The 23,710-nt window shown below is 36.8% G+C and overlaps 1 protein-coding gene across 5 annotated transcripts in view; it reads left to right on the top strand.

Annotated features, from left to right (window-relative positions):
• qki2 (QKI, KH domain containing, RNA binding 2) overlaps window positions 1-23,710 on the top strand; it is a 40,839-nt gene that overhangs the window by 2,677 nt on the left and 14,452 nt on the right. For all 5 annotated transcript variants that reach the window (XR_007828818.1, XM_051123998.1, XM_051123997.1 and 2 more), the window contains exons 2-4: window positions 11,180-11,322; window positions 17,826-17,942; window positions 23,268-23,411. Coding sequence is in view for 4 of the 5 variants with exons in the window: in XM_051123998.1 (XP_050979955.1) it covers window positions 11,180-11,322; window positions 17,826-17,942; window positions 23,268-23,411 (404 nt within the window). In the remaining variant the exon portion in view is untranslated. The remainder of the gene's footprint in view (window positions 1-11,179; window positions 11,323-17,825; window positions 17,943-23,267; window positions 23,412-23,710) is intronic.

The following is a 23,710-nucleotide window of genomic DNA, read 5'->3' as shown; positions in this document are numbered from 1 at the left end:
ATACTCAGATGTTGGGAACTGCTGGCTGTAACTGAGACTAGCCTACTTGTTAGTTTTGTGAATTTAGTGGTAGGGCTATTTATAACACATACTACAGTGGCAAGTCGTCTGTCTAGGCTGTTCAGACGTGGTTAATATTGTTAAGCAAATACTTAAAGCTAGAGCATGCTCAGGGTTGGTGCTCTTCTAACACATTTGAATGCTGGGGAATGCATGTAACCAGCCGTTTTCCTCTGAGAATGCAGGGGAAGCAGAGAACCTGATAACAGAATCACTTCTCTCTTTCTTCCTCTCATTCTAATCATACAGCCCATAGCCGTGGCTTATTTCATTCTCAGTTTATTGCTGATAATCCAGTGTAATAATAAAGGTTATCACTGCAATACTTTCATGGAGAGAAGGGTGATCTGTTAGATTTATATCCACAGTATTTTGCAATTTGTATTAGTGCGAATATAGTCTGATTCTTTGATGCACTGTATCAGTCTAGATTCATCATAACTCACCAATAGCTTGTGGCATATTGAAGTGTGTGTCATAAATAACCTCACATATCTTGAGTTTTTCAGTTCCTCTGTTTAGAGCTAATTTAGCCTTGCCTGTTCTCCTTATTCTAGCATATTGTAAACTGGATGGAGCTCTTAAAATGTTGACTGGCTGAAAAATAGGTAGAATTTCTTTGATCTAGATTTCCTCTCACCCTCACAGAGAGTTTCCGAGTTACCCACTGCCTTTTGTATGGCTTTATTGTCTCATATATTTTCCTTGTATGAGGATCCCAGTTCTGTCAGATTATTGTAAAGAGGTTACCATATAATAAGCTTGGTATTTTGCTTGAGCACTTGTAGGCTACCTTTTCATTTATACACCCAGCGTGTTTTATGATGCCAGAGAACTTATTTTTGTGTCTGCAGTTTATTTTTTTACCTACAAGCCAATGGCTTACAGTTCCAGTTGTTTCTGTAGGTTTATCTTCGTTTTTTTGTTTTTTAAATCAACTGTTTATAGAACTTGCTCTTGGTGTGTATTGCATTTGTAGTGTTTTAAACTAATACAGGGTATTACACATAATATTTGATATCTCATATTTGAAATTGTGCTGTGTTATTGTTTCCAGGTTTTGTAAATCTCCAGCATGTGTTTTCCGAGTGCTGCTCTTTTTCTTCACACTTCTTTTGTGTTCCCTCTGAGGAACAGATATTATGCTGGTATGCAGCTTATTGAATTATTTGAGTAATTAAGCCATCATGGAAGAAAAATATCTGGGAGAGAATCCAGAAGCAATGGAACCTCTTCTTTGAAAAAACAGTTTTTTCCTTATCTGATTTAGGTATAAAACGGGACTACAGAGCTCCAGGGGGACCTACTAGTGAAACTGTTGCAAAATGTGCGTTTTTGTTCTTTTTACTGAAACTGTTCTGTTGTTTCTTATTATTGCGTAGGATAAATAATATGGGGCTTGTATTAACAACATTGCACAAATGTTATTGTTGGAGGCACAAAAAATGGGGTGCAAGAGGCCAAAAAAGTATTTTTCCCATTTTTCAACAAATGGCCTGCAAAAGATGGTGCTTACCCTTCAGAAAATCATCAACCCTAGAAGGTCAAATACTGCATGTTTTTTTCCCTATTACTATAAGAGGTTTGTTTTTTTTCTTTTCCTCAATTTTGTTTTAACTCCAGCTTAAAACCTTTGATTATACATTATACTTGAAATACACTCTAAAAACAACCCAGCACTGGGTAAAATATGGACAAACTCAACAACTGGGTTGTTTTGACCAAGCAGTTGTGTTAAATGTTTAACCTAACCTTCAGGGTAGCTTCATTTAACTCAACTATTGCTTAAAAATTACTATATTGGCTTAAAATGAACCCAAAATATGTTATATAATTAATAAATAACATGTATTAATATATTTAACAAATTAAGATTTGTTAATTAGTTAACAAATAAATAATAGTTAAATAATATAACATTTTTTTAAATTGCTTATGAATAAATGTTCACCTTTTTATTATTGCTGGTGCCTCTAGTAATTATGTGTCTATTTTTTTTTATTTACAGTCTGTTTTATTAAGATTTTTAAGATTTTTTAAGATTTGGGTTCAGCCATAATAGTCATTTTTAAACAATAGCTAAGTTAAGAAAAACTACACAGAAGGTTGGGTTAAACATTTAACCCAACTGCTGGGTCAAAACCACACAGTAGCTGGGTTTGTCCATATTTCACCCAGTGCTGGGTTGTAGTTATTCCAGCATTTTTTTTTATAGGCAGAATTTCTAAAATAAACTAGAAGTTTCCTATAAATTCAAGACAAATATTTCTTTGGGTGTATTTTCTATCAATAAACATTCAATAAACATTGAAATTAAATTTACAAAGTGTATGAAATAAACTGCAGGGTTCCCCTAAAGTAAAGAAAAATACTTGTTTGATTGTGTTTTTGCATGACACTTTGCTTAAAGTTTGTTTTATTTATGGAAAGTTATTTTAGGGAGTTTATATATCCCTATGCTTGTATTTTAACTTTTCACTTAAATCAGTAATTTGCTAGTTTTCGAAATGTCTCCATAGCGTCATGTATTTCCTAAAGAGGTGAAAGTTGCTTCAGGCAATGTGTGAGGAAAGTTTGAATTCTCACTGGTGTCTTGACCTTTGATTGTCCTCACATTATGGTCTTGTTGGTTAAAGAGTAAAGTGTGGTTCTCTGGTCACCCCTTCCAAACATAGACTGGCACGTGAGCAATGAAGGGACGCCACTTTGACCTATATGCATCATATGACCGCGACAAGGGCACACACATAGTGGAGTGGAGCAAAGAACACATGATTCTTCATGAATCTGTCACCACTTCATGACTGAATGTTCCACAGACAGAGATAAAGTGTTTGTATGTGAGAGACTATCAGGTGTGTATGTGTGTTCCAGGAAACATTTCGTCATTTTACACAAATAATTGTCTATGTATCTATTATTTAACCTAAACGTTTGTGTCCTGAAATGTCTTTCAGTATTAGTGTGTCTGAGTGAGTATGACCTTTTCATCCCAGAATACATGTGACATCCATGGTCTTTGATTTTGACTGCATTAAGCTATTACCTCCTTAGCCAGATCCCGTGACACAGACAGAAAGGCCCTGGGGATCAGGGTACGGGTCGAGGGCAGGCCAGCTAGACAACTTCCCTCAAATTGCTGCAAAGTGCAGTCTAGACTGACGTCGCAAAATTAGTATGCACTAAAGGAATCCTTCTGAAACATTTTCCATAGGGAACAGGTGAATAAAACAGGCTGAACTCATTGTTCAACCCCATGAAAAGCTCCCCGGAGGACTCGTGCTGGAAATGCTAAACTTTTTGTGAAATTAGATTTTTTTATTATTTTTTTTTTTTAATTAAATTCAGATTTTACATTTATACCTCCATTCAAAAGACATTTATAATTTTTACATAGAAATTCAGTTTCAAATAAACGCTGTTTTTTTTTTAACATTCTATTCGTCAAAGGATAATGGCTTCTACAAAAATATTAAGAAATGGTGTCAACATTTCCTCATCAGCACATTTGCATATTAGAATCATTTCTGAATGATCATGTGACAAGACTGGAGTAATGATGCTGAAAATTCAGCTTTGACATCACAGGACTAAATTACTTTTGAAAATATATTAAAATATAAAACAGTTTTCACAATATTACTGTTTTACTGTATTTCTGATCAAATGTTTGCAGCCTGGGTGAGCATAAGAGATGACTTTCAAAAACATTAAACATTTTTACCTCACTTTTTAATGCTAGTTTATATAATATTTTTTGCTGTTATATTTACATTACCCGTTGTTGTCATTACAACATTTACACATTTAAATCTGTGCTATGACATCAATAACAATTATTTAAAAAAAAACATTGAAATAGGATATTTAGTGAGAAATAATGTACGACAGGACATGATTTCATCCATCAGGAATTTATTGCATCCTGAAAAGTGGTCACTCGGCCAGTTGGGCTAAAATTAGGAATGCTTAGTGATGTCCACTGAAAAGGGAAGTTGTTTAAAGTTCAGCACAAGTTTTTACATTTTGATTACAAAAGCATTTTTTTTTCTGTGGAGTAACATTTATAATTGGCCTCAAATGATTTTGAAGCTAAGTAAATACTCGTCCAAAAAGGGATAGAACACATCTGACTTGAATCTCAAACAATATGAGATTGTTTTAATTAGAGGTCAACCGATGTATCGGTTTTGCCGATTAATCGGCACAGATAGTTGATTGGCAGAACTATTGTTATTGGCAAAAATCCATGCCGATAGTTTTTTTGGGTCCATTGCTGAAGGGGCTGAGAAGGTCGTCACTATACAGCAAAGTCCCTTTAGTCTTTGTCATACAACACGAGAGAGGCCTCTAGTGGTGGAAATCACTGACAGCACGTGCCGTTTGTTTATACACGTGACACTGCGTGCTGCACAGAGCGGGACACTTCAAAGGCGGATTTAAAATATCGACACCGAAACGGTGTGTACAGTCAAGTCAAGTCAAGTCACCTTTATTTATATACCGCCTATATACAGTATACTATAAGGCATGTTTTCATGTCATTACTAAGCGATGAATTTGTTGACTAGAGAGTAGAGAGGACAGCAGTATACTTTTGCCCGTTTGGTGATCAAATAAAGTCTTGTAGACCGCCGCTTGAATTGAACGCGACGCGTCCAGTGTGTGTGATCCAGCTTTGAGTTTTGCCCGTTGTATGACTAACATATTATTATATTTTGATTAGATAACCACAAATGTTCTAGAATAGAAGCAGTTAAACAGTGAAAGTACACAATATCCATATGTATGCAATACATTCATACAATACTGTGGCCTTTGTGTAGATATTTAAAGATGGCCATCTTTAGCTTGACTGTTGATGTAATGGTAGCATTTTACAATATGAGTCCATTTGGAACATTACGACTGATAAAAGCTGTAGAATAGAAGTATTGTTCCTTGTTAGAGTGTGTTAATTTTAGCATTTACTGATATATTTAAAAAATGTTAGTTGCTTTTGTTAACATTAATGAACAATGAACTAACTGTAATGATCAATTTATAATTAATATTAATATTTTTATTCATTTACAAAGTGTGGTTCAGTAGGCTACTTCTTTTTTTTTAATACTAGAGCACTATTTATTTTCCATTCAGTATCCATTTTAAAAACTATCGGTCGATTAATCGGTATCGGCCAGTGTGGTCCAACCTAGTTATCGGTATCGGTAAAATCCAATATCGGTCGACCTCTAGTTTTAATGATGTTTAGCTCTGACTAGATCTGATTCCTTGAACTCAGTTTTTTTCAGTGGCCTTTCTGAATGAAACTGCTTTGTTTGACAGGTGCCTGAAGCTATGAAGTGACTTATTATTCACTTATGAGTTATGATGTTATTTTCAGGTCAACTCTGGGGCCTCTCTGTTAGTCCTCACATCTTGTATGTTTGTGAAGGTGCTTTTTTAGATGTCCCTGTATGTCTGTTTTTCTTTGTCCCCCTTTGGCCGTTACTTTGATAAGATAAATGTTGATTATCGAGCGTGTCGGTGATCTCATCAGTCTCCTGCTCTTCCCAGACAGCTTTGCTTGCATCTGTAAATACTCAATACTTATCTCCCCCTTAACTGCCAGTTTGCCTGCAGTAGACTTCTTGACACCAACAGACAATCTCTCTCAGCCTAAATGCAATCAGCGATCATCCAATCACAACAGCATGTTAGTGCTGACCATCACAATCACATCATGATGATGTTGTCGAGTTCACAATCAGTGATAAGCACAAGCTGCACATTCTAATTTTCTGATTGCCAGGAGTTTCAAGATGACCTTAAAGGGTTAGTTCATCCAAAAATGAAAATCTGTTATTTATTTACCCTCAAGTGATTCCAAATCCTGCTTTTCTTTTATTCCAAAGCTTTTTTTTTTTTTTTTTTTTTAAAAAAAGCTTTTTCAAAAAAATCTGTAGTCTGTTTTATAGTCATATTGATAATCTTGATGAACAGATCAAATGTTTAGTCTATATAAAAAAGGTGTTTGCGTAGGTTCATAACGTTATGGTTGCACCACTGATGTCACATGGATTATTTTAACAATGTCCTTACTACCTTTCTGGGCCTTGAACGTAGTAGTTGCGTTGCTGTCTATGCAGGGTCAGAAAGCTCTTTAAGAACCCTTTAAGAATTATGGAAGAAGGCATGATTTTCAGTAAAAATTACTTACTTTTGAGTCTGTTCGTCATACGTAGCTATCGTAATGGCTTCAGAATAATTGAAATATAGAGTGTGAATCATGTAAACTAATTTTGTACTGTGCGTTTATGATGTTTTTAAGACTTATACACTACATTTTAAACATTTTTGGTCAATATTGAATATTTTTACTCAGCAAGGATGCATTAAACTGCTCAAAAACTGACAGGAAAAATTATGTTTATTATATTTTTGTTTTATTCAAACAAACATAGGCTTTATCTTACTCATCCCAATTTTATAAAGTAGTTTATATGGGAAGCTGAAAAATGATGAATTAAAAAGGAAGAGATGTCATAAGTCATAACCTGTTGGTTAAAATGACTACGGTTGCTGTTGAAATAGATGTGCTTTCACCACAGGTATCTGGTCTGCAGCTAAAACAGCGTTCAGTTTGAAGATGTATTGTCAGAGCGAAGAGAAATATTGTTCTTGCATGTGCACATTTGTTTTTACACTGTCACTAACAGCCTGACAATTGCAGTAACTGTGGTGTCTGCTCTCTGTGCGAAAACGAAGGAGGAGTTGGACAGTTTTCTGGCAGTCCACGACTATCCAGATGGTTTCACTGTTTGCGGTCTACTCTTTCATCCCTCTTGCAACCTTTTCTGTCTTTTATTTTTTTACCTTTCTTTATCACATTTCCTCTGTTCATCTCAGCGTCTCTCATCTCTCCCACACTGCCACAGATGGTCAACTTCACTGTCTCTGTGTGAGTGACTAAAATAATTTGTTTCTGATCCAAAGTCTTAAAACTCTCCGTTGTATGACGTGCACTTTACTATGGAGTGGAACATAAAATATTAATAATGAAATGGTTTTATTTAAGACTCATCAGTGGCAACTTGCACTGGAGTGCTTGGTTGATATTTCTTGGTTGATATGGTTTGTTCATAATGTGTAGTTTTTATCGTTATCTCCACTTTAGTTGTTTATGTAAATTTGTGTGCATGTGCACACATCTTTTCGAGCCTTATGTAATGGCACATACTGTGAAGCAGTGTTTGGTTGAGTAACCGCTTTGTCTTTATCCAGTGTCCAGCATGGTCTGGAGACCGCCAGCTCTCGCAGGCAACAACACTTTTGTTCGCTAAACAACCAAGGAATGTGTCTGACATCTCACATTAAATCACGCTTGTTTTTCTGCCAGCGCATATCTCTGATTTCCAGTTCTTTTGAACTGTTTCAAGTTTCAAAAAGTCTAAAAACTGCATCCAAATTTGCCGTTTTTGAAATGATGAAATAGGCACAAACTTCCCGTGGCTGACACTAAAAGTGTGAAAAATACAAAAGGTGTCAGAAGAGGTAATTTAAGCCAGACGCATGACAGTGTGTCATTAGTAAATAACAGCAACTGAATAGGATATCTGTAGCGCCGTGTATTTAAAGTGCAGGAGAGCTGCTAGCATTATGAAGGTGATATTTATGTCTCAGTGATGTAGCCGTGGCTCGCCTGATGCCATACCAGACCAACTGTATCATACTGTAGTATTGGACAGCTCGACTCAGATGACAGTAAACAAACACAAACTGTAATCAGAGTCGTCTTGTGCTCTCTCTCTCTCTGTCACACACATGTAAATGATGGTCTGCAGCAGCAGTAGGAAGGACTGTCTCACTGTCTGTGTATGTAGTGGTTTAGCAGTGTTGTCCAGTCACCTGTAATGTTTGTTTTTAGTGCACTTGAAGGTTGTGCTAATAACAGCTAAACTGGGGGTGGAAAATTATATGTCTTCTGTCTTCTCAGCTATTCTGCCAGGAAAATATATATGGTTAAAACAGACAGTAGTATTTATTTTATTGTTATTTTTCAATTTTCAGTCTATTTGTGTATTTGTGCTGTAATGTTTTTAATTGAGGAAGTTTTTTAAAATAATTTTTTTAATCATTTAACACAAGGAATATTTTAATATCAGTATTATTCATTTTCATTTGCACAAATATAACAATGCATTTTTTAATTAAAGGAAACCTGTGTACCTTTTTACAATATGTAATATGTGTCACAGGTGTCCCCAGTATGTGTCTGTAAAGTTTCAGCTCAAAATACCCCACATATCATCTTGTCTCATCAATTTTGAACATGCCCATTTTGAGTAGAAGCAGAAATGTGCTGTTTTTATGCATGTCTCTTTAAATGCAAATGAGCTGCTGCTCCCCACCCCCTTTTCCAGAATAAGGCTGTGCCTTTACAGCTCGTACCTCAGATATTCTGCCAAAAAACATCTGTTTGGTTTTGATTATTATATATATCACGCTGAAATCATGCGGTTTAAAGGCATATTAGTTTAAACTTCAGATATACACTCTTAAAAATAAAGGTGCTTTAAAAGGTTCTTCACCAATGCCATAGAAGAACCATTTTTGTTTTTTGGCAAAGAACCATTCAGTCAAGGGTTCTTTAAAGAACCATCTTTTTCTTACCTTTTTATAATCTGAAGAACCTTCTTTCGCCACAAAGAACCTTTTGTGACACAGAAAGGTTCTTCAGATGTTAAAGGTTCTTTAGGAAACCATTTAAACAAAAAAGGTTCTTCTATGGCATCGTGAATCACCTTTATTTTTACGAGAGTAGTGTTTTCTGAGTGCAAACATCCAAAGCACTTGCACAGAAAGTGGATGTTACACAGCCTTTGAGTATTAAACCAAGTTCTCTTTCATGTCTTATTGCGCTTAAACTGTCAAATACAAACAAGTTTATGTTAAAAACACAAAAACAGATGGTTATGCCTGTGAAGGTAAACAGCTGGGAAAGAAATCACATGTTCTGTGTGGCAACAGCATAATATACAGTAGTTAAATCAATAAATCCACTGCTCTCTTGTCTCCTCTGAGGCTGGGACTCTAAATAGTGTTCTGTGCTGGTCTGTGCAGCCAACGACAGAATAGTTAGCATGCTTTGCTTGAACTTTTGCCATGGCATTAGAACTGGTATACCGTTGTCGTGGATGTAAATGTGCAGATTAAAGCGTGGTTATATTATAATAAGATCCCCTTTCTACATAACAAAAGGAGCTAAATCTAGGCGGCTTTTTTCACATGCTTGCAGAAAAAGGCTTGCCAAAACAAAGTTACTGGGTTGTCATTTTTCTTTTTCTGGATTGGTATACACCGTGGACCCGATTATAGCACTTAAACATGGAAAAGGTCAGATTTTCAACTTTCAAGATATGTCTCCTTTAATATATTTGTAATAATTTATAAAAAAATAGTTGAGTTTCGAATATGTTCTTTAAAATGGACAGTTTGAAGTGAATCAAACTCGCCAAAGCCATTTTTGCTTTGGAATAAAACGTAATGACACTCTTTTAAAGAAATGATTTACCCAAAAATGAAAATTCTGTCATCATTTATTCACCCTTATGAAACGATGTTTAAAAAAATATTGTTTTGAAGATGAACAGAAGTCTTATGAGGGTGAGTAAATGTCAAAATTTATATTTTTGGGCGAACTATCCTTAACTTGACAGATGAATAAAAACCATTACAATTGTGATATTCACAGTGTTGCTTGTTGAATATATCCAGCAGATCTACTGTGAATATTGTATATATCGCCCAACCCTTGTGACTCATGGGATAAGTCATGCTTAGTCCAGAGTTTTGAGACTGTTGGAATGTTAATCCACAGAGTCAGACAAAACCCAGTATAAACTTCTGACTGACTGTTTAATCCCCTTTCAACACTCAGTGTAAAGTGACCAATTATATTAATTTCATGTGTAAAAGCCAGAATGTGTAAATTAATCGGCTTTGAGCTGATGTTTGGATTTGTGCTTCATTGTGGGACTTCGATTTCCGAGGGTTTATTTTATCAGCTTTATTCTGAATGATAGCATATGGGCAGACGAAACCACTCCTAATGTAACCAGTTGGGATTCATTTAAAACATTGTAAATCAGAAAAGACTGTTTAGGAATCGAACACATGGTTAGATGGACTCATGCCAAGGGCATGAGCTGCATGTAATGGAGTGTAAATGTGCTTACATGCATGCGTTCACTAATGTAAGGCATATGAGAAACAATCCTGTTCGTTTTTTGGGACTGAGTGATGTCGTCTGTGGAGTTCAGAGGACCACGGCCTGCTGAGTACTGTTGAGTTATTGCTTATGAGATCTCGTTGAGGTTCTGTGTTTTACTCTGGGAGGATCCTATGGGAGCCCAGCAGGCTACGGCTAGCTCGGCTCAGGGTTATATTTAGGTCATTTTAATCTGCAGGCCTGGGGCATGCTTTGATGTTGTCATTTCGAACCATATTGTACATCAGTGTAAATCCATTCTAATATACTGCTGCTTCTTCACAATATTCTCCAAAGAGCTTTTGTTAAATAATAATTATTGCTTCAGTCTTTTAAGCTGGTCTCTTTGGAATTCCTCTTTTTGGACCGGCGAGCATTCAAAAGGCTGGTGTCTGATTCATTCTTTGTGAATGCATATCATGGTGCGCTAGTTCCTCCATGGCTGGCTGGGCTCTCATGCCCTTTAGGAGTTGTTTTAGAATGAAATAGTCACATAAACTCATCAAGACTTCCGCAAGCCATTTATAACAGAGAGTACATCTTTTCTTTGTTTTGACAGATAAAGGAAGCAACTTTCATTTTATTTTCCTACATCAGATGTTAAAGCCAAATCATTTACTCACCCTCATGCTGTTCCAAACCTGCAAGCATATTTTGTAACCAAAAATCTTTGGTACCCATTAACTTCTATTGTGTGGACTAAAAACACAGAGACGTATTTCAAAATATCTTCTTTTATAGTCCACAGATGAAATAAGTCATACAGGTTTGGAGATGGTGGTAGAATGTCCATTTTTGAGATATAACCTCAAATTTTAATTTGTAGTTCTTTCATATAATTGAGTTTTTAATGTGTCTGTTTGACAGAAATTGGACGGGTACGGAAGGACATGTACAATGACACGCTGAACGGCAGCACAGATAAAAGGACTTCCGAGCTCCCGGATGCTGTGGGGCCCATTGCACAACTCCAAGAGAAACTCTATGTGCCTGTCAAAGAATACCCAGACGTAAGTATTACTTCAGCACTCTTCCACAATAGAAATTTTAGTCCTTTGTTGGTCAGTTACTAAGACTATTGTATAGAAGATACTTAAATCAAGTGTTGAGAAACATTTCAGTTTAAAAAGTCATTTTTGAAAGTCATTTGTGTGAGACTGGTGGCTTCTGGAATTGCAAAAAATGTCCCAAATGCTTCCCAGTGCATTTATTTTTTTGTAGTTTCGTTTTTCTTCAGTTCATAGACTGTTGGGCAGAAGTTTGCTGTTGAATCCCCATCAGTGCGGGCATGTTTCTGTGGGTAAAGCAGATGATTTATTGATAAGAACAAGTTCAGTCATGTATGCACACAGTGCTTGGTAGCAACTGATTACATGTAATCTCGATTATGTAAAATCCAGAAAAATTAAATGCTTGTAATGCTCATAATTAATAAAAATAATAATTAAGTCTGGACAAAAATATTTGAAATCTGGAAGACTTTAGCCATGTAATGACATTGTTTTCATGATTATTAATATTAGTTTATGTAATGAAAGGATTTGTCTTTGTCAACCAAACCCCTTAAAATATTTATTTGAAATTCTCTGAGGAAGTTAATATTTCAGTTATTAACAACACATTTCAAGTTTCGTTCTCTGATAGATAATGGTCACATTAACATGCAGGTAAAGAAATAAAATATTACTATGTTTAGTGTTCAAGGGTTTGAATAATTTTTATTTTACATTTAATAGATTAGCTTTTTATCACAAACCCACTGCAGCTCTTACATTATGTCCTGTTTGGGAAACACTGTTTTTTTTTAATGTTTTGTTTAATGCATTTTATAATGTTGATATAAAAAATGCAATATATTTCTCTTTTTTACACGTTTTTTTTATATATCAGTATGGTACGTTTAATGGTAAAATTAAAACAAGTTTGATAAAAAGGAATTTAAAAAGTAGTCAAAATACATTACCTAAAATGTGACCCTGAACCACAAAACCAGTCTTAAGTAGCATGGGTATATTTGTAGCAATAGCTATGGGTGAAAATTATAGATTTTTCCTTTGTCAAACATCATTAGGATATTAAGTAAAGATCATGTTCCATGAAGATATTTTGTAAATTTTGCACCCTCAGTTTTCAGATTTTCAAATAGTTGTACCTCAGTCAAATATTGTCCTATCCTAATATGTGTTTAGCTTTCAGATGATGTAAAAATTTGAAAATGCAATTTAAAAAAAATTGACCTTTATGACTGGTTTTGTGGTCCAGGGTCACAAATGAGTAACCTTGTTATGTAATCTGTAATCTGTAATTGGTAACAGACTGCAATTTGTAAGTAATCTACCCAGAAACTGCCATTTTTGCCTCCTGCAATGTGTTTATGAGGGCTTACAATGCTGTTTGACTTGTGCATGTAAATATAGAATGAGTGAGTGAGTGAGTGAGTGAGTAAGTGTTAACACATGTTTTTGGAGATTACTCAAATGACAAAATTGGAAATTAGTCCATGAAAATGCATTTATATGAAGTCTATTATCACTTGGATCCTCAGGGACTTATATTTAGGTGTTTTGCACTTTAACTGTCTTACCTTAGACGTTGACTCAGGGGAGCATGAGAAGCCTGCAGCAGACTGATCCAATTAACTTGTCTCTGCCAGGACAGCAATAATCAAAAGACAATAATTAGCATGGTAAATATTGCTTAATACTGTGCGTCTAGGCATTGTTTGACTCACAGCCTGTGCTGCTTATTTGAATGCGTCATGACTCTCGAATCCTGCCTGTATGCAAGGGCAGCTTTTACACTCTTCTCGGAAAGCATAATTCATGCAGAAACTGTCATCAGGCCTGGGAGTGGATTACGTGAGGAGCACAGTCTGAAACATTTGTATGTACACTGAACAAAATGTTGGGATGTATGGTTTCAGTGGGCGATTATCTGGCCTGTTTGATCTTGGGTTGAGTCTGAGTTTAAGAAGACGGTAAGTAGAGTGTTTCTGGCTGTCTTAAAGAGATGATAAGAGTGATAGCAGGGTCAGGGTTAAATGAGTTTGAATGAGAGGCGTATAATAGGGGCTTTTCTTATCTCTCATTTAGTTATAATTAACCTCTGTGTATTGTCCTCAAAATCTGGATGAATTACAACCAGCTACTGACAGCGTTTGCACAGATGTTTAAAATGAAAGAAATTGGAACGTCTAAAATGCAGTACATCTCATTCTGATGCTGTTCTTGCATCAAGTAAACACATTTTGAAGGGAGAAAAGCTTTTGAATAGATTAGCCTGATAGATGACAACACACAGGAACTTCTGATCTAGTGTTTGCTGTCTAGTGTATTAAAATGCTATGCATTTTGACAACCTACTCAGAATTTCCCATTGTTGAGTGACTTATTGAGGTCACAAACTTCATAAAGCAACAAAGTCATTTGAAACAGCACACTGCCAGCACTAGCAGGTCTTGTTCATATGCAATATTGCTAAATTATTGTGATTATTCAGACTGAACAAAGGATTTTCCTAGCCTATTCACATCTTTAATTGCTCTGCCATTTTCACTGGCCACACTTCGAAAAAAAACATAGATGATATTAATTGCCGAACAGTTAAACTGCCTGCTGTTTTATAGAAAAATCCTTCAGGACCCTCAAATTCTTTGGTTTTTCAGCATTTTTCTGTGTATTTGAGTTCTTTCCAACAATGAAGACAACTGAGGACAACTAAAGGACTCCTATTCAAATATTACAGAAGGTTCAAACACTTACTGATGCTCCAGAAGGAAACGCAATGCATTAAGAGCTGGGGGGTGAAAACTTTTGAAATTTGAAGTAAATTTAACTTATTTTGTCTTCTGGGAAACATGCAAGTATCTTCTGTAGCTTCTGAAGGGCAGTGCTAAATGACAAAAATGTGATATTTTGGCAGAATAAGAAAAATGTACACATTTTCATTCTGTTCAAAAGTTTTCACCCCCCCCCCGGCTCTTAATGCATCGTTTTTCCATCTGGAGCATCAGTGAACGTTTGAACCTTCTGTAATAGCTGTATATGAGTCCCTCAGTTGTACAATCATTGTTGAAAAACCAAAAAAACAAAAATTAGTGGGACCTGAAGGATTTTTTTTTTAAGAACAGTGAGCAGTTTAACTGTTCAGGGACTCATGAACAACTATCACTGAACAAAAAAAAAACACAGCTGTGGATCATTCAGGTAACAACACAGTATTAAGAATCAAACTTTAGAATTCATAAATTCAACTATTATTTTGTCTTGTGGTCTCTTCTTGAAAACTTCTTTTACATTTTACATCATTTGCAAGATTCTGCAAGGTGTACATATAAACTTTTGACCTCAACTGTAGATCAGATGGGGGCACAACAAATCCTTATCTTATTTGCAGCCGTCAATCATCAGGCTTGTTTTGAGAGTGACTTTTTGCTCCCCTGTAATAGAAGCAGAATTCTGATAATCCTGCAGGAACCTGTCAGGGTTACCACCATTCCACTATCGGTGCCAAGTGTGGGTGAGAGACATGCTGGTCACTGGCCTTTCTGTCCTCTGTTGCCTTTTGGAGAGAATGATCTAGAGCATTATCCCTGCTTTCATAGTCAATGTGAAAACAAAAGTGGACTTTGACGAGGAGATGGGAGGGGTGGGGTATGATGATTAGTTTTCCATTCTGCATGCTCTCACTGTCTATGTAAAGACCGTTTAGAATGATTCTGAGGCCGCCGCCTCAGTCTGTCATCCTCTTCCCACTCTTTTCACTCGAGCTGTCGACTGGTAATGAGGTTTCTCCAGCGCTTCATTGTTGTTCATTGAGAACCACACATTTTAGATGCAGTTCTTGAACTTGTTGAAAAGAAAAGGGAAGAAAAAGAGATATTTTGTTTACATCGTTTTGTTAGCATTCTGTGCTTTTTCTTTGTTTTTTAAAGGAGTAAGCCACCCAAAAATAAAAACGCTATAATCATTTCAAAATGTAATCATAAATTTATTTATGATAATGTTTCACAATATTACCATTTCTATTGTATGATCAAATAAAGGCAGTCTTGGTGAGCATAAGAAATTTAAAGGAGAAGTTCACTTCCAAAATAAAAAATTTCCTGGTAATTTACTCACTCCCTATGTCTTTCAAGATGTTCATGTCTGTCTTTCTTCATTTGCAAAGAAATTAATTTTTTTGAGGAAAACATTCCAGGAATTTTCTACATATAGTGGACTTCAGTGGTGGCCAACGGGTTAACGGTCCAGATTGCAGTTTCAATGCAGCTTCAAAAGGCTCTACATGATCCCAGCTGAGGAATAAGGGTCTTATCTAGTGAAATGAGCGGTCATTTTCCTAAAAAAATGAAAAATTACATACTTTTTTAGGCTCAAATGCTTGCACTAGTTCTGCGATGTGCACATCGGCCTTAAAAAAGGTTGGGTAGGGTAAAAAAAACTCCTTCTCATTTTCTCCTCCAAATTATCCGACATCAATGTTTTACCTTTTTTTTTGTAAAGGGTGTTTGACTTGCTTTGCATGTTTGCTGTGTAAACACTAGGTCGGTTCCACCTACGTCACGCATGCGTTATTACGTAATGCATGAGGTCGAACTAATGCAAGATGAGCATTTGTGGTTAAAAAGTACATAAACTTTATAAAAAATAAACGTATTTTCCTTAATAAATTTGTTAGATAAGACCTTTATTCTTTGGCTGAGATCGTGTAGAGCTCTTTGAAGCTGCACTGAAATGGCAATTTGAACCTTCAACCCGTTGGCCACCATTGAAGTCCACTATATGGAAAAAAATATGGAATGTTTTCCTCAAAAACCTTAAATTCTATTTGACTAAAGAAAGAAAGACATGAACATCTTGGATGGCATGGGGGTGAGTAAATTATCAGGAAATTTTCATTCTGGAAGTGAACTAATCCATTTAATCAAATATTAATTGTAGAGTTTTTATTTATTTATTAATTTATTACATTTTCACTTTTACGTTTTTTGTATTCATTTTTTCCCTAAGGTCCACTTATATTTTTGTTGTTCTCCCTATAAGAAACATTCCATTCTTTTGTGAAATGAGAAGCACTGTTTGATCTGCTTGCAGCCTTCTGATCCGATCAGATTTTTGTAATTCTGTTTGTGATTCACAGAAAATTACACACTTTCATGCTTAATCAGCATCACCTGGTAATCAGTGGGAATTTGGTTGGGAAATTACATACTATCAGTCCCTTCAATTGTCTGTGCAGTTACGTAGATCAGCAGTGATCTCACTGTCACACAGCTTACCGATCAGAATGACAGGAGAGTAGCCAGAAACATCTAGATTGACAAAAACGAAGCTAGCACAAACATTGCTTACAAACACTAGAAAACTACAATAACACAAGGACACAGACAGACAGACATACAGACAGTGCCATCCACAGTACACAGTAGTCTGATGAGCTCATCCCTAAATATACAGCACAGAGGGCCAACGACCCCCAGCTGCTGTGAAGACATGAGCTTTAAAAGGAAGAGAATGCTTTGTGACCCTGAGAGAGATTCAGCTGCCTGGCTTATCACTCAACCCTTGTGACAGATAAGGTTAAATACTGAAAGAGTAGCGCAGCCACGGGCCCACAAACGCCAGAAAGCACAATGTCCCGGCCTCGCGACTTTTAAAGGGGCAACGTAATAAATCACATCACGGGTCGAGTCACAGCTTAAACCACCATTCAGTTTGCTTGACTGGTGGTTTCCATACTCGGATGTCACAAAACATCATTTATAGTGTCTGAAGGGTTTGATTGAGAGTGGTGGAAAGAGTAAACAAATTAATTATTTGGATGCATCTCAATTGAAAGGAGCTTAAAATGAACTTGGAAAATACTATCCAATAAAAGCAATCAAGCACTGTACCGCAAATCACATTGGCTGTTAAATATGGTGGGTCTGTGTTTATATGACTCTTTGACCCCTTTGTTAGGTTAAATTTGTTCCGTGTGACTTGTGTCAAGACAGGAACAGGGTGGAGTACGGTTAAGGCTTCCCCGTGGCAAATGGTACATTCCAAAACCGCATTTGGTCTCTAGATGTTCCCCTTTCAATAAAAGGGGATTAGACATTCCAAACATTCTGCCAGGGTTTTCAAAGTCCCCTTGATTGAATTATACAATTATGTTACCATGCCGCGGTTAACGTCAGGCTCTGCCAAAGCTTCCATATGGGAGAACCATTAGCCGAGGGGATGATGGTCTGTGTTTTTAACCTTGAGGATGTGTTTGTGACTGCCTCTGCCTTTTTATGCTGGTCTTTTTCAACTAAGTTGAACAGTGATTAAATATCTCTGGACTATGCGCATATAAAATGAATGTGAAAGGAGCACAACATTCTGTCAAACCGAAAGTGCAACCCAGATGATTTCAGATCCATGTCAGATTTTGGGCACTGGGATGCTCATACCAGATGTGTGAAACGCAGATGTTTTCAACTGAATAAACTCCCTTGTTTTCTCTACCTTTTGATGTTTCTTCACAGTTCAATTTTGTGGGAAGAATCCTGGGGCCCCGGGGCCTGACAGCCAAGCAACTAGAGGCAGAGACGGGCTGCAAAATTATGGTGCGAGGCAAAGGCTCCATGAGAGACAAGAAGAAGGTAAGACTTTTTTTTTTGGTATTTTATTTGGATTTTTGCATTTCTTTTGTACTAGGCATTTCCTTCACTTTTTATTTACATGTATTTTCCTTATCCTTTTACATGTATTTTCCTTATCCTTTTTAATATTTCTTACCTATTCCTTTCCTTTTTTGTTTTCTCTTTTCACTTTTTTGCTTTACTTATGTGCTATTTTTCCATTTCTTCTTTCCTTTTTTTTCTGTTCCTTAACGCTTTCATACTTTTACTTTTGTTTCCTTTTCTTTTTTAAAATGTATTTCTCCTTGCCGTTTCTTTCTTTCTTTCTCTTTCTCTTTGAGATTGAAGGGTTTGTGGACCGTGTTTTTACTGCATGTTTTTTAGCGAGGAAGCCCATATACTATCTTTGTGCCAGCACATAACTAATAGATGCCAAAAGGAAAGAGACAAAATCCAGACGATTCCATTTTAATGGAATTCCTGTCGGAGTCTGCATGGCCTTCCCGACTGTAGAACCAAGGCAGATGATCTGCCTGCCTCCAAGGCTGCCTGACACAGAGGAAAAATGACTCACATTAAAATGAAAATGAGTGCTATTAGAAAAAGGAGAATGCTCAGTTTCTCAAGCTCAAAAGAACACTTTCACTTCCGTGCAATGTCTCAACCTACGCTGTTTGGTCCATGTTTTTAAATTAGAGAACAATTTGAGCCTTTTGCAAATATGCAGCACTTCAAATGAACAAAAACAAGAACAGAACAAATAATGCTACTGAAGACTGTTATGCTTTAAAAGGATAGTTCATCCAAAAAATGAATTGATTACTGTTATCATTAATTACTCACCCTCATGTCTTTCCAAACTCCATTCATCTTCTGTCACATTGACTATTTTATCAGTGTCCTTACAACCTTTCTGGCCCTTGAATGTGGTAATTACATTGCTGTCTATGCAGGGTCAGAAACAGCGTTGCCAGGTTTCCACAACAACACCCACCCAATTGCAACTCAAAACTAGCCCAGAAGGGGTGCGTTTTGAGGGTTCTCCCCCATTAAAAGATCACATTATTGGGGGTGAAATACACTTAGTGTTTTTTGGCAGGGTTCCCAAGTAAAATTAGCATTTCAGGGGCTAAATATTACGTTACTGGGACAACAGGGTTAAAGTAGCCCATTTCCTGTGGACTTGGCAACACTGGTCATAAAGCTCTTGGATTTTCTCAGAAATATCTTAATTTGTGTTCCGAAGATGAACGAAGGTCTTACAGGTTTGGAATGACATGAGGGTGAGTAATTTAATGACATTTTTGGATAAACTATCCCTTTAATTGCATCTGTGCCCTGTAAAGATATTTGATGTCAGCCTACTTGCTTTTAACATGGTATACAGACATTAGCAACTACAAACATCTGTCTTGGGTTCAGGCCGGTTTCCCACTCCTACACATCAAGTCTGTAGCAGTGATCCACAGACAGATCATCAACTGTCTTCTTTTTGCATAATAGAAATCAGTCAAAAATCAATTGATTTACCAGTTTAAGACTTTCGAGGATATACCATCTGTGTTTTGTCCTCACAGCACAACTTCCACTGCCTACACGAGCATGCAAATGAAACATTAAGAGTGTACACGGTAAAATATTGGGTAAGAAGAGTTGATGAGATTCAGATTGATGGGGAATTAATGGAACACAATGAACCGAGATGCCTCAGGCAGAGTGCCATTCCCTCACTGTATTGCACAACATGTCTGTCACACCAGAGATGCTTATAAAGGCTGTTTCGTTGGTCAAGACAGAGAAACAGACTGGTGGCTCAGCATTCTTAGCCAGACGAGGTGTTGCACATCTAGTAAGCACAGAATAGACAATCTAAATCGAAAGTTTAAACCTCAGCTGTTTCCTCAAGTTTGACATAATTGTTTTCCATAATTGTTTTCTGACAGCAGCCACTGGGCTCATGCTTTTCAAAATGCCCCTGTCATAATAGTGTGTCAGAATTAAATCTGTGAAGTGTTTTTGAACATTGTGCGAAAATGAATGCTAGATTGTGAAACCATCAAGCCCTGTAGTGCTCTGCAAACTTAATTTCTGTAATACTGAAACTACTCTGACAGCGGTGCGAAACTTGTGCATGCATCCTGTGAAAAATTATGGCAATCAAGGAAGAGAGAGAAATAAGAAAAGTTACAGCCAGGGGCAAACAAGTCAGGCGTCAAATGGAGATGCCATCTGCATCTGTTCTCTTTCCCAAAGTTGAATTTGCTGTCACATTTCCTGGAATAAACACACAATAGGGTTAGGCTTCTAGATGTAAGGTGTTTGCGATTATAATTAAAAGGTTAGTTTATCCATAACATTAAATTTTTGATTTTATACAGGCCTTCATATCATTCCAAACCTGTATTATTTTTTCTGTGGACCACAAACGGAGAAGCTTAGCAGAATGTCCTAGCTGTTCTTTTCTGAACAATGAAAGTGAATGGGGACCAAGCACTGTCAGACTCGAAAACAAGCAATTTAAAGGGATAGTTCATCCTAAATTATAAATTCTGTCATGAATTACTTACCCTCATGTTTTTCCAAACTTTAAGACCTTTGTTTATCTTTAGAACACAAATTAAGATATTTTTGATGAAATCTGAGAGCTTTCTGACCCTGCATAGACCGCAATGCAACTACCACTTTCAAGGCCCAGAAAGGTAGTAAGGAAATCATTAAAATAGTGCATGTGACATGAGTGGTTCAACCGTAATGTTATGAAGCTTTGAGAATACATTTTGTGCACAAAGAAAACAAAAATAGACTAAAATCATGGAGCTGATGTGAACTTTCTGTAATTTATAGCTTGTGTTGGATTTGCCTTTTATGTTTACTTTTGATCTATAGCTGTTATAGTTTAGTGCATCATGCAAGCAACTTTTTCACACTTTGCTGTGTTGTGCACAAAATTGCCTAGCCACCAAAAGTAGGCCAGAAGAAGACCTCTATGCATTGTGCTGCCGCTTAGACAGTTTCAGAGTCAAAATCACAGTTATTATTAGCACATAACCAGCTGTGCGCAAGACTGCAGCCTTATCGGATGCACATATTTGATCATCTAATTACTCTATTCTGAGGCAGTGGCAGCTACTTATTAGCAAATACAACGCCACCAACTGTGATCTGAGACTGGTGTCCCCCGGTCAAGGATGTGGTCGGGACGTCTATGTCTTTGTTTCTCTCATTCAAACTTTACCCTTGAGGCCAAGGCGATGTCTGCTATTGCTTGAAGTGGGAACCTCAGAAGGCGGCGAGCGAGTTCACAGTAATTGATTGTTCTGTAGGCCTGAGCTCTGCGTCGTAAACATAAGCCCCGCTGTGATGAAAAACCCAGCTGGAGACAATGCATTCAATAAGGCTCAATGCTTGGGCCCGAACGCCCCATTTCTATGGTAACCGGCTTGTCACTGCTGTTGGCGGTCTGAACCCTGAGATAAACTGACAGTCGCTTGTCTCCAAGCTAACTGTTGCTATGTGTCTGTTGCATGGAAACTGGGGCGCCGCGTAGTCACGGGAAGCGGTCTGTACGCTCATATGCAATCAATCCAAAGTCTTAAAAATGTCGCTGGAAAATACTTTTAAGAAATGCTTTGTTGGAAATGTGGCCTGGCGGGTTGTGCACGGGCTGTGACACGTCTTACAGTGGCTCTTATGCGGGCGACCCAAGTTAGAGTCATTTCCCAATCCCACCCACCCCTCTCCTACGGTCTTTTCCTGTCTCCTCTCTGACTGTCTGTCTCTTTATTTTTAGCCTTTTCATCATTTTAAAATCCTGTATAGACTCAAAAACACCTCTGGGTAATTATTTAAAGTAGAGCTGGAGTTGCACCAACTAGCTGACAACATAATTGTAATAGCCAGATATACCTGAAATTAGTTTCTGCTAAATTCAATCTATGCCATCTGTCTATGTGTCGTTCCATCCATCTATCTATCGTTCTGTCTGTCTGTCTGTCTATCATTGTATCTATCGATCTATCATTCTATCGTTCTTTCTATCTATCTGTCTGTCTGTATGTCTGTCTGTCTGTCTGTCTATCATTCTATATTTTATTGTTCTATCTATCTATCTATCTGTCTATCTATCTATCTATCTATCATTCTATTGTTCTATCATTCTATCTATCATTCTTTTTATTGTTCTATCGTTCTGTCTGTCGTTCTTTCTATCTGTCTGTCTGTATGTCTGTCTATCATTCTATATTTTATTGTTCCATCTATGTATCTGTCTATCTATCTATCTATCTCTATCTATCTATCTGTCTATCTACTGTTCTATTGTTCTATCTATCGTTCTATCTTTTTATTGTTCTATCTATCTATCTATTTATCTGTCTGTCTGTCTGTCGTTCTGTCGTTTTATATTTTATTGTTCTATCTATCCATCTATCTATCTATCGTTCTGTCTATCATCTATCTATCTATCTATCTATCTGTCTGTCTGTCTGTCTGTCTGTCTGTCTGTCTGTCAGTCTGTCTGTCTCTGTCGTTCTATATTTTATTGTTCTATCTATCCATCTATCTATCTATCATTCTGTCTATCGTTCTATCTATCTATCATCTATCTAGTGTTCTGTCGATCTGTTGTGCTATCTATAATTCTTTTGTTCATTCTGTCTATCTCTTTCGTTCTATCATTCTATCTGACTATCTGTCATTCTATCATTTTATTGTTCTGTCGTTCTAACTATATCTATCTATCTGTCTATCGTTCTATCTTTTTATTGTTCTATGTATCTGTCTATTTGTCGTTCTGTCATTCTGTCGCTCTGTCGTTCTATCTATCTATTGTTCTATCTATTATTCTGTCTATCGCTCAATTGATCTATCTATCTATCTATCTATCTATCTATCTATCTATCTATCTATCTGTCATTGCTCTGTTGTTCTATATTGTTTTATCAAAACGTTTTTCTGTGTATCTTGTCCATGTTTCTGTCTATCCTTATATCATTCTGTCTATCTATCGTTCTATCATTCTATCTATCGTTCTATTGTTCTGTCATTTTATCTATTATTCTATCTGTCGTTCTATCTATCGTTCTATCTTTATCTATTATTCTATCTGTCATTCTATCTATCGTTCTATCTAACGTTCTATCTATTGCTCTGTCTATCTATCTCTACTAATGACTTTCTACTTTAAAAAATGTTCTACTTAAAAATGTGAATTTCACTCAAATGAATTTTTACTTGAAATCAAATCTGAATTGCAGTTCTTCATCTTTGATGCCTCAATTCAAATTCAGGAATTGAGTCGGTGCACAACCCTGGTTCTCAAACAGCTCTTCTGTTTTCTGTGAACAGGAAGAGCAAAACAGAGGAAAGCCCAACTGGGAACACCTGAACGAAGACCTGCACGTCCTCATCACTGTGGAAGACTCTCAGAACCGTGCTGAGATCAAACTCAAGAGAGCCGTCGAAGAGGTCAAGAAACTGCTAGTCCCTGCGGTGAGTGATTTGTTTCCCTTTGTTCTCCTGACCTTATGTGTATTTATTGAGACGAGGTTTTTAAGAAAATGTGTCGAGTGGCGAAATCACATCGATTTACCTCAGCAAACAAGACTCATGGAAATGCTGCTTTGGCAATGATAGATGTCTTTACTCTAAGGAGAACATGCTTAATCGAAAGAGCTGCGCTCAGCAGGTCTACTGTTTCCCCGCTAGTCGCTCTGCATCCTCAGACAGGTAGATGTGAGCAGGGTTGCTTTACTCCATGAGAATAAGTTTGGAGCCACTGAGCACACATG

This window comes from Labeo rohita, chromosome 12 (genome assembly GCF_022985175.1).
Source record: "Labeo rohita strain BAU-BD-2019 chromosome 12, IGBB_LRoh.1.0, whole genome shotgun sequence".
Taxonomy (NCBI): domain Eukaryota; kingdom Metazoa; phylum Chordata; class Actinopteri; order Cypriniformes; family Cyprinidae; genus Labeo; species Labeo rohita.
This window is presented reverse-complemented; position numbering and strand designations above follow the sequence as displayed.